General features: G+C 39.5%; 1 protein-coding gene across 4 annotated transcripts in view; it reads right to left on the bottom strand.

The window, feature by feature from the left end:
* Positions 1 to 12,565, bottom strand: part of Rbbp8 (RB binding protein 8, endonuclease) — a 100,499-nt gene that overhangs the window by 47,459 nt on the left and 40,475 nt on the right. For all 4 annotated transcript variants that reach the window (XM_059246036.1, XM_059246033.1, XM_059246035.1 and 1 more), the window contains exons 4-5: positions 10,759 to 10,854; positions 997 to 1,109 (exon numbers count right to left, since the gene is read on the bottom strand). In XM_059246036.1, coding sequence (XP_059102019.1) covers positions 997 to 1,109; positions 10,759 to 10,854 — 209 coding nt within the window. The remainder of the gene's footprint in view (positions 1 to 996; positions 1,110 to 10,758; positions 10,855 to 12,565) is intronic.

The raw sequence follows: 12,565 nt of genomic DNA, 5'->3' as shown, positions 1-12,565 counted from the left end.
ACAGAAACTAAGACAGGATTATGTTTTAAGACTACCAGGAAACTGGGAACGGTGACTCTAATCTATAACTCCAGAATTGAGAGACTGAGGCAGGAGGATTGCCATGACTTCAAGATCAGCCTGGGCAGAATGAGACCTTATCTCAGAAAACCAAACCAAATAAAACCAAGATTACCAACTAGCATTTTTCAGAAACAAATAATAGAAAGACTAAAATGTTGGTATGTAGTACAGCATAAGCAAAATGAAAACAAAGTACGGACAAAATGACTTCTGATGATAATGAAAAGAAATCAGTGACTTGAGCCAGGCATGTCGGAATATTATCTATAATTCCAATACTGAAGAAGCTGAGGTAGAAGGATTATAAACTCAAGGACAGGAGGCCAGTGTGGGCTACAATGGAAGACCTATCTTGAAAAGAAGAGGCGGGGGAGAGCAGGGAAGTGGGGAAAAGAGGATCTGAACTGACCGAGGAGGTATAGAGACAAATAGACTGTTTATGCACAACCAGTAGGATATGGCAACTCAGTTTTTTCAGGGTGACCAAAGGCAAAAATGACTTTAATAGAGCAAGAGATAAAAATTTAACAAAAAACTTAATGAATGGGTAGGAAGGGGAAAATGAAAATAATATACTCACTTATTATACATGAAAATCAAAACAGTACACACCTTTGTGAACATATTACATTGTTGTATTTAACTTTACTATGCATCCAACTGCATGCAGTCAAGATAAAAGAAATAAATATAGATATGCCCAGAAACATGCTTCTGGTCTCAAAACTTAAGAGATTTTTAAAGGACAATGTAAACAATACATAGATAACTTTTGTGCCTATTTCCTACTAAAACAATAAGATTAAATCTATAAAAGAAGACACTTAAAGTTTTAAAAGTGTAAAAAATGACTATAATTACAGCCAATTCCCTAGTAAGTTTTAACAACAGGACAGTCTACTTTGGTTCTTGGTAAAAAGAAAGGGAACTCACTAAGCTCTGTGATAAGCTTGAGATTCTGCTGCCGGATGTTCTCAAACTCCTGCTGCTTTTTGTGCATATGCTCTTCTGTTACTGCACAGCGGTCACACAGTCCTGCTCTCAACCTGTGAACAGAAACAAAGCAGTTTTCATCTACTAACTCGGACTTCCTTATATAGATGAGTATCCTTTTTCACATACTTCGGACTTGGTATTTCAGATTTTAGTTTCTTTGCTTTTGAAGTATTTGCAGATAGTCAATCCAAAGTCTAAAAACAAAAATTTTTTCAAAGTCTAAAAATATACCTAAATGTAAAGTTTTTGGACTGCTGGCATGACATTGGAAAGTTCTGAGATCTCGGAGCATTCTGAATTCTGGAATTTTTAAAAATTGATTTGTATTTTCTAATTATGTGTACAGATGTGTCTGTGTGTCTGTGTATGTGAGCACAGGTGTTCCAGGAGGATGAGGTGTCAGCTCCCCCGGGAGCCGGAGTTGCAGGGGTTGAGAGTTGTCTGACGTGGACGTGGGAATCAAATTCAGGTCCTGTGCAAGAGCAGTGTGTGCTCTGAACTGCCAACCCGTCTCTCCAGCTGCAAACGTGGAGTCAGGGATGACCAAACTAAGCAGTATCTGACAGGGTTTCAACATGTAGCCCTAGCTGGTCTGGAACACTCTATGTAGACCAGGCTGATCTCAAACTCACAGAGATCCTGCCTCAGCCTCCCCAGTGCTGGAATTAAAGGCTGTGCCACCACATCTGGCTAAAAAGGTGGTGGTGCATGCCTTTAATCCCAGCACTCGGGAGGCAGAGCCAGGCGGATCTCTGTGAGTTCAAGGCCAGTCTGATCTACAGAGTGAGATCCAAGAAAGGCTCAAAGCTACACAGAGAAACCCTGTCTCAACAAAACAAAACAAAACAAAACAAAAGCTTCTTACTTTGCTTACTTTGGTTTTGAGATAGGCCCACTCTGTAATGTTGTCTAGGCTGACCTAAAGCTGACTATGAGATAGGCCCATTCTGTAATGTTGTCTAGGCTGACCTAAAGCTGACTATGTAGCCCACACTGGTCTTGAACTTCTAATCTCCTTCCTGTAGTCTCCCAAACTGAGGGAACCCTTTTCTTTTTCTTGGGTAGGTGGGTGGGTATATATCTGTGTGGTATGTGTGCATGTGTATGAGGTGCACATGTGCATGCGGGCAGGTAAATATGGAAGCCCAAGACTGATCCTGGGCGCACTCCTTGACTGCTCTCCATCTTACATGTTGAGATAGTCTCTCACTGAACCTGGAGCTCACTTTTGACTAGTTTAGCTAGCCAGGTTGCTCTGGGATTACAGGAAGACCACTATGAATGTGAGTTCTGGGGACCCAAATCCCTGTCCAAATGCTTTACCCACTGGGTCATCTCACCAACCCCAAGAAACTTTTTTCTGAAGAAAGCTAACTCTGATTTTTATCTGCTGTAGTAAAAAGTAAGCCCTACTGTTGTGGTAATTCTGCCATTTGGTCCAATGACCAACTGAATGGCACGGATCAGCCCATGGGGTGGTCTTCTCTGAAGATAACCCTTTCAGAACCCAAGGAGGGGGGTCACTTGCTCTCCTGGACTGTGGAGGGACCTGCTGAAGCCAAGGAGGAGATGCGGCTTGGTGACCTCCTCCATAACCACTGGAAGCGAGCGGCCCGAGTAGCCAATAGCTGGGTCCCCAGCTGGAACAGTGGGACAGCTGCTATGTGGCCCCGACTCGGACTGTCCTTTCTGACCTGTTTATTCAGTAAAGGTAACTGATTTCCCCAGGTCTCCCAATACTCTACTCAGTAGTCAGTGGCATTTTAGCAACTCTATATCTGCTTTGCTCAGTATGACACAAGACACACGTAGTGAATGTCTGACATTTTTTGTTCAGTCACCTTATTTTCTTTCAATATTTAAAAAAAAACAATGGCAATAAATTATTATATAAAAAGATCATAAAATGTCTTCTAGTAAACTTGTAAATACCAAAGAGAAAAGTACATATATAAAAAAAGTATGTGCAGAGAATATAAAATATATTCTAAAATGTTAAAATGTTATCTTATAGGCAATGATATGAGAATTCTTAGTGTATATACACACACACACACACACACACACAAAATTAAAGTTTCTCTAATTTACCACTTATATAATCAGAAAAAAATGTAGTTAAAAATGAAATATCCACCAGGCGGTGGTGGCGCACGCCTTTAATCCCAGCACTTGGGAGGCAGAGCCAGGTAGATCTCTGTGAGTTCGAGGCCAGCCTGGTCTACAGAGAGAGCGAGCCAGGACAGGCAACAAAACTACACAGAGAAACCCTGTCTCGAAAACAACAACAACAAAAAAAAAAAAACAAAAAAAACAAACAAACAGCAAAGCAAACAAAACCAGGGAATGAACACACTATGCCACGCTCTAGGAAAAGCAAGGGAACTGATTCAAAGAAATGATCCACTCATCAGCAAAACTCAAGAATGAAATCTGGTAACAGAAAAGAATGATGTATTATCAGTCTTAACATTTCTGTTTTAAAGGTTAGGTTAAGGGAAGCAGAAGGTAGAAGAAAACCAGTGATTCCAAGAAGGATAAAAGCAGGGTTAAAACAGTGTCTTCCTGTAATATACCAGAGAGCCCTTTCCCTGTCTTTTGAAGTGAAGGATTATAAAACAAAGATTCGGAAAATATGTACTGTGGTTCAAAGGTAAAATAGAACTAAAGTAACTCTTTAAAACATGAAAGAGAAAGCTGGGTGGTGGTGGCACATACATTTAATCCCAGCATTCTGGAGGCAGAGGCAGGTGGACCTGAGTTCCAGGACAGCCAGGGCTATACAGAGAAACCCTGTCTTGAAAAACAAACAAACAAAACCATGAAAAGGTTAAATAATGTCACTGTTTAGTCATAAAATGAAGCAATATCCTCTAGCTTGTCTGTTATATCTAGTTTTTCTCTGCAACTGCCCCTGCCTCTCTTAAGTGGTCAACTCTTGATTGTTTACAGATTTCAGTTCTTGTATTTAAATTGATATATTGAAATTTACCACATTAACAAACATGCTCAATTATTACACCACCCCAATGATTTAAAATTTATTCATTTTAATTCAATAAGGCTTCAATGAACACTACTGTAATCTATTCAGAGACCAATATAATGTCATTTCTTTTGCATAACTCAGTTTACTAGAATGGCAGACAATAAAAGAGTATACAGCAAAGTAATTTGATTCGCATTTTGACAGTGGCAATACAGAAGACCACGAAGATGACCTAGTTTCAGAAGTTAGAGAAAGTCTCCTCAAGAACACAATGCTTAAACTCTATCCTATAAGAACCACCAAGACAAACAAGGACTTGTCTGTCTCAAACACTTGGTCCAGTATTTGAGAACAGTTGCAAAATCTTCGGTCTTCTTCTAGTTACATGTGTCAGTTTCCCTTTTAACTACACTGACATGCTTGTTTCCTGCCACTGCCACGATGTTTTAAAACACCAGACACAGACTAGTGGAGAAGACTGTGAGTTGAGTCCAACCTGGACATCAAACCAAGATTCTGTCTCAAACCAACCAACCAAATATAAACTGCAGGCTCTCTATCTGGCTAAGCTGGCTGGCCACTGAGCTCCCAGGATCCACTGATACCACCTCTGGGAGTGAGGGGAGGGCTGGGGCTACAGCAATATGCGCTATACCTGACTTTTTAGTGAGTACTGGAGATCAAACTTAGATCCTCATGCTTAGAGAGGACCTAATCCGCAGTCTCATCTGTATTTAAAAATGCATTCTAGGGCTGGCAAGCTAGCACAGTGGGTTAGAAAGTGCTTGCCCTGCAAACCTGAGCTGGATCCCCAGGACTCTCAGTAAGACAGCACTGACTCTTAAAATTGTCCTTTGATCTTTACTTGTGACCCACCAAATACACAAATCATGTATATACACACATACAACAATAAAAAATGTTTAATGCCTTCTATTTGCTTTTCTACCACAATGGCTATTAGATTTCATGAAATACTATGGATCCTTAAAGTTCTATATGTGTAACAGCACAACAGAACTATATGAAATTATAGACTTTTTTTTCCCGAGACAGGGTTTCTCTGTGTAGCTTTGGTGCCTTTCCTGGATCTCACTCTGTACACCAAGCTGGCCTCAAACTCACAGAGATCTGCCTGGTTCTGCCTCCTAAGTGCTGGGATTAAAGGCTTGCGCCACCACCGCCCGGCAGGCTCTTTTTTGAGACAGCATCTCCGTGTAGTGAACTCAGGGATTTGCCTGCCTCTGCCTCCTTAGTGCTTGGATTAAAGGTGTAAACCACCAAGCCTAGCCTTAGAATTAGAACATTTTATTAGCACCGTGCAAATGACTCCATTTATGACACTATCTGTATGTATATACTGTACCATGGTAATATTCATACTATTGATTTAGACTCCTATTGGTCCTTCTCCCCTTTCCAAAGTGTCTCTTCTACCACTTTCATCTCATTAAAAAAAAAAAACCTCAAGACTCCACAAGAAAAGACACGTATCTGTTATCTGAGTATGGCTATTTCACTTTACACGATGTTCTCTAGTTCCATGTAGTCCCTGTTTTTTGTTTTGTTTTTTGAGACAAGATTTCTCTGTGTGTAGTCCTGGCTGTCCTGGATCTCGCTCTGTAGACCAGGCTGGTCTCGAACTCAGAAATCTTCCTGGCTCTGCCTCCCGAGTGCTGGGATTAAAGGCCTGCACCATTATGCCCGGCTCCTCCATGTATTCTCTTGCAAAAATATCATTTCATTCTTTTGGCTGGGTAAAGCTCCACTGTGAAAATATTTTTTTAACCATGCATTTGTTAAAGGGTATGTATATTAGTCCCATAACTTGGCTTTTTAAAATTGCCTTTTCCATGTTTCTTGTGGGAGATGTGCATGTTTGCGTATGTGTGTGGGCATGTGGGGGTGCAGTGCACATGAGCCTAAGTCTGATGTTGGGAATCATTCTCAATAGCTCTTTCATCTTTGAGGCAGGGTCTCTCAATCAAACCCAGAGCTCAACAATATGGCTAGTCTCCTTAGCCGTCTTGTTCTGAGGATCCTGAATTCTGGTCCTGACTCTAGCTAGCATGCCAAGGGCTTTAACCACTGAGCCTCTTCCCAAGCCCTATCTTGGCCACTGTAACTAGTGTCACAAGAAATGCAGAGGTGTAGGTATATCTACTCCATATTGACTTGATTATTTTGCATACATACCCAGGAAAGGTATTACTGGATTTATATATAGTTCTATTCTGACTTTTTCAGGCAGTTTCCACACCGACTTTCACTTAGACTACATTAATTCTCCTTCCTTCCCGCAGTGTCAAAGTCTTTTCCTCCACATTCTTGCCAAGATTTGTTGTTTTCCTGATGATAACCAATCTGGCTGGGGTTTATATACAATCTCAATGTAGTTTTGATCTGTATTTCCCTGACAGCTAAAAATGTTGAATACTTTTTTTCTTCCAATTCTGTATTGGATATTCACTTCTTTTGAAAACTATCCACTCACTTCACTTGCCTGTTTATTGATTTTGTTCTCTTGGTATTTGAGTACTCCATATATTATGGATATTAATCCTATGTCTCTTCACTCTACTAATTATTTCTTTTGCTGTGTAGAAACTTTGTAATTTCATGCAATCCCTTTTGTCAATTCTTATTACATCCTGAGTTATTCTAAAGAAAGCTTTTATAATCCACCATCTTCTGGGCTCATTTATTTTCTTCAAAATTTTTCAGTGATGCAGCTTCTGTAAATCACCCCCAATACTGGCTAAAGGGACCGAGTCCAAGCCAGTGTCAAGCCCACCTTTAGGAACAGAGGTGGGGAAGGAGAAGAAACGGGGACGAGGCTGGAGCCTCGGGTGCATAGAAGTAGGAGCAGCAGGACTTGTCTGTAGCCCCGATGGCCAGTGCTTTAAAAATTAGAACTCCTCATCATCTTACCTGCTTTTATGTATTGGACAATTTTTAAAATGCAAACACTATCTATTTTGATATAAATTTAAGAAATGAGCAGGGTAGTGATGGTGCACCCCTTTAATCCCAGCACTCGGGAGGCAGAGGCAGGCGGATCTCTGTGAGTTCGAGGCCAGCCTGGTCTACAAACTGAGTTCCAGGACAGCCAGGACTATTACACAGAGAAACCCTGTCTCAGAAAACCTACCAACCAACCAACAAAACCAAACAAAACAACCACAACAACAACAACAACAAACATTAAGAAGTGAGAACCAGGTGCTCCTTTCCCAGCAGCCCTTGTGCTGGCTTGCCTCTGTAGACACCAGGACTCAAGATGGCATCATTTGTGCCTCTGAAGAAAAACTCAGGGAAATTAAACTTGGATATTGGTGCTGGATTTCACTCCCACAGGCTCTACTGAAGTCTTTCAGAGATTATGGATGGTGTTACAAATATATTACACGTGAAAAGATAGCATTGTAGGTCTTAAGATGGTGCTGGCAGCCTATGTACTTTTTAGTTACTGCATTTCACACTCCTAATGGACTGGTGACTAAGGACTGGCTCGTGTAATTTTTTTTTTTTGGAGACAGGGCTCTGGAACTTGCTTTGTAGACCAGGCTGGCCTCGAACTCACAGAGATACAACCTACCTCTGCCTCCCAAGTGCTGGGATTAAAGGCGTGCAACATCATCGCCTGGCTCGTGTAATTTTTAAACCATTCTATCTTAAGACTATACAGCAAGCATCAAAGCTGATGCTTTGAAATGTTCACAAAGCTGAGTTGGTGGAACACCACCACAAAGCCTGGATCAGTCCCCAATACCACACAAACTGGGTGCAGTGGTACACACTTGTAATTTCAGCACTTGGGAGGTAGAGATAGGAGGATCAGAAGTTCAAAGCCATCTTCAGTTATACAGCAAGTTCCAGGACAGCCTGTAATACATGAAACTTTGTCTTGAAGAGGAAAAAAAAAAAAAGAAAGAAAACAAATTTTCATAAAACAGATGTTACTTTTTAATACTCTCAACAAAATATCAATTGTTACACTTTAAAGCTTGTTCTAGGAAGCTGAAAAGATAGCTGTGGTTGAAAACATCTGCTGCTCTTGCAGAGGACTGGAGTTTAGTTCCCTGCAGCCACGTCAGGCAGCTCACAGCTGGCTGTTTCCACCTCCAGTGAATCTGACCTCCTCTCTGGCCTTCACAGGTACCCTCATTCATGTGCGCGCGCGCGCACACACACACACACACACGTACATGAAACATAAAGAAAGAAAAGAACCTGCTCACATATCATTCTTACATGTGACATAAAGTGAAATTTAAAGGCAAAACTTCACTAAAATTACATTTAAAGATAGTATTCAGTAACAATTAAAAAAAGAACCTTCTAAAAAGAACAGGCTATGTAATAGACAATGTTGAAGATTGAACATTTCCAAATGTCAATTTTGGAAATGTAGGTCAAGCATAAACACTCTGAGATGTAATTAATTTACATTCACATTCATAAACTCAAGACCTACAAAGTATCACAAACCACAGAAACTATGGAGAATAAGGACTGTTTCAGAGTTGATCTAATTACGTATTAACTATGAGAGCCTGGAAAAGTCTCTCCCTTCTTTGCCAGCTGTTTCCTTCCATGGAAATAGACCCATCATGTGTCTCATGGTCTTAATCTGAAAACTAACTGCTAGGTGCCTGAGAATAAAGTTAATCCTCAATGCAAATGGAGTCCCACTTCAAGTGAACCATGACCCTAGGCACAAATAACACAGAAGACTGTAATCCAAACATTGAGAAGGTTGAGGCAGAAGGACTGAGTTTGAAGACAGCCTCAAGCACACCTGTCTCAAAGATAAAAAGGCAGGCAGGCAACATTTTAACTGAAGAACAGCAATGAAGCACAACCCACGTGAAATTAATGACCAGAATGGTCAGAGGTTGGACAGCTTACAAGAAAGTAGTCTACTTCTAAAGAAATTACAGTATTAACAACTAGATATCTTAATTGAGTAAGGAAAGTAATTTAGAAAACACTTCCATGGGAAGTAGATATACTGACATGTCTTAAAAAGGGTGTAGAATAGGAAAACTCACTTAAGAAAGAAGTACAAGCTGGGTACAGTGGCGCACACCTTTAATACCAAAACTTAGGAGGCAGAGGCAGGCAGATCTCTTTGAGTTTGAGGCTGGTATGGTCTACATAGTGAGCTCTAAGACAGCCAGAGTTTACATACTGGGACCCTGTTTCAAAAACACCGGTGAGTAAATAATAAATAAATAAACAGAAGAAGTAGAGGATACAAAAGCTGACTACACTGGAAGACCAATTAAACTGCAAAGTGAAACATGCTTGAAGACACTGGGAATGGAGAGAAGGAACGTGAGGAAGAAATGGAGAGTCAACTGTACCAAGCCAGTTCCAGCAAAACAAACAAACAAAGCTCACATTCTGAAATTGTGTCCTCACACCCACTTCATTCAGGTTTTCTCTCAATAGTGCTGCCTCAGAAAGGCCACCCTTTGAAAATCCTAAGTATCCTTCTTAGAGTCACTCAAATATATCATTTAACTACATTTTCTTCATAGCACTTTGTAAATGAAATTCTCTTATTGTTAGTTGTACGAGTTACTTCCAGAATTTGACAATTAAATATAAGGTCCATGATACACCAAGGAGAGTACTACTCCAAGTCCTAGAGAAAACCTAGGGTATAAGAACAGAAATACTCATTACTGCATCTTCAAGATACACTATGAAACTGGAATTAAGATACATATATGTGATCCCAAAGCATGCAGATTCTTTCCCACAAAATACTGCCTGTTCAAGTAAATGGATATCCTCAAAGCCAGCAGCTGTAGATGACACTCTGCTCTGGTTTTTTTGGAATGATAAGATGGTACAGCAGGTAAAGGCTCTTGCTGTCAAGCATGATAACATGAATTGAATTCCTGGGACCCTACAGTTGTTCTCTGACCTCCACATGCATATCAAGGCACACACATGCACACAAATAAATAAGAAATTTATTCCACCACTGAAAAAAAAAAGATGCTAGTTCAAATCAGTTAGCCTTTTTGTAAATGAAAAGCACCCAATTCTGGAAGCATTTTTATTCCTGGGTATTGATCTTATCTGAGTGGAAAGGAAAAGGTCTATGTATGAAGGCTGATTATGTTATCTCAAGAATATTCAGAAAGAAGAATCCCTATATTGGTGGGAAGTGAAAAACTATAAAAGAAAAGAAATCAGAGTTGAAAAGATGGCAGAAATAGAATTTATTAGTTTCTATATACTTGGAAATAAAAGGTAATGTGAGCATTGAATGATGAGAACATTGATACCCTTAAGTTCCCCTTATATCTAAGGTTAAAGACACCATTGATAGGTTAAGCTACGATTGCTAAATATAATGGGAAAAGATATGCAAAACCTGGGAGTGTGTCCGCAGTGTTGAGAGAACTTTTCAACAATGACATAAGGCTAAGAGGGGAAAAAAGTCACTTCCTACCCCAGTAAACCTAACAGACTCCCAACAAGAGGAAAATAATTTCTTTTTTTTTTTTTTGGTTTTTCGAGACAGGGTTTCTCTGTGTAGCTTTGCGCCTGTCCTGGAACTCACTCTGTAGCCCAGGCTGGCCTCAAACTCACAGAGATCCGCCTGCCTCTGCCTCCTGAGTGCTGGGATTAAAGGCGTGTGCCACCACCGCCCGGCCGAAAATAATTTCTTATTCAAGTATCAAACTTACCTATCTTCTAAAATTTTAATGGTTTCCTGAAGGACTTTCTGTTGGTCTCTCAGCTGCTGATTTTTGGTGAAGAATTCTTCTAGTCTTTGTGCGTCTCTGAAGTTAAGAAATAAACAAAAATTCCACAGAAAATTAAAAGGATATTTCTGACATAACTCCAAAGTTTGGTCTCAAAAACAAAAATAGTTCAGACAGTAAAGTGCTTGCTCACATCCCTAGCAATCAAGGCAGCTTGCACCTGTAGACACAGCACCCAGGAGGCAGAGATAGAATTTCTGGGGCTTGCGGGCCAGCCAGCCTAGCAAAATCAGTGAGACCCTGTCTGAAAACTGCAGTGAAAAGCAAATGAAAACACCCAACATCAGCATCTGGCCTCCATACACATGTGCATACACATATGTTCACACACACCACCTTGTCTCAAAGAAAAAAGTAACGGCTGATTAGGGTTGACATTATGCTTATTGTTTACTTAGTAAAATAATGCATTTTTTTTCTGTTAAATAATGGCAGACTTCTAAGTGTATCAGACTGACTAATTGGCCACTATAACAATTTTTCCTTTTGTTATGGAATAGACATAAAAGTAGATAAACACAAATTCCTTGTCCCACTATGCAAGGACCTAGCTTACTTTGGAGAAGGCAAAATAACTACCCTTTAGTTTTCTGGTTACTAGGGAATTTAGCTGCTCATTCGTGCTTCTAAACTGTCATATCACAATCTACCTGGAATCCAGACCTTAAAGAAGGCACTAAGAAGACCAAATGACTGGGAGCTATAAATCAAAGGGAAACATTGTTATCACCTACTGAGTAACCAGCTGTTTCAATTCTTTAATATTCACAAGTGTTACAGGTAATTTTGAGAAATTCATAGTCACATTCAAGAAGCATCTTTATGTGGCTGTTTAGTTATGGGTGAGGAGTAATACTTTTATAAAAAGTATGTTTACAATAAGCAAATCTAGACCAATTCTAAGAATGCATAATTTAATTTGCAGGGAAATTACTTTGATTCAAGAGAAGATAAAAAGCTACTTTATAACTTTAAAACTATCATTAAAATAGTATTTTAGAAAATAAAATTAATATGTTTACAGGAAGGATACATTTTAATAAAACTAAGTTCTTTCAAAAACATGTAGTGAAAGTAATTTAAAATGTATAATCAAATAGTAAGCACAGTGATTTCTGGGTTTTAGTACTGCTTCTTAAAAGTTATCAACATCTGACTCTTAAAAAAGGCATTTGAATCAGTGGTTGTTAATTCAGAATTTACAATATTAGTAACGGTAACACTGATCCAAGAAGTAACATAAAAGATTTAATCCTACAATTACTAATCAACTCTGAAATATTAAACCTATTAGAAAAAGCCAAACACTAAAGCTGAAGAGATGGGTCAGTGGTTAGAGCACTGGCTGCTCTTCTAGAGGACCCAGGTTCGATTCCTAGCACCAAAATGACTGCTCACAACCATCTGTAACCTTCTTCTGGCTTTCATGTGCACTAGGCACACACATGGTACATAAGCATACATGCAGGCAAAACACCCCAAAACAGACAAATAATGATGATAATAATAATAATAATTCTTTTTTAAAAGCTGAAAGTGAACAAGAACTCTGAGACTGTTGGGTGTATTATACAAGGGAGACCTGTAGAACGACTCCAATACACAGTTTTCTAGATATTTCATTTGGTTCTCTAAGTCACCATGATATCACTGACAGTATTCATATTCTGGTTGACCATGTCTGTAAAGGACATCGACACAAATTTTAAAACTCAAGTAACTCAAAAGA

The sequence above is a fragment of the Peromyscus eremicus genome, chromosome 19 (assembly GCF_949786415.1).
Source record: "Peromyscus eremicus chromosome 19, PerEre_H2_v1, whole genome shotgun sequence".
Lineage (NCBI taxonomy): Eukaryota > Metazoa > Chordata > Mammalia > Rodentia > Cricetidae > Peromyscus > Peromyscus eremicus.
This window is presented reverse-complemented; position numbering and strand designations above follow the sequence as displayed.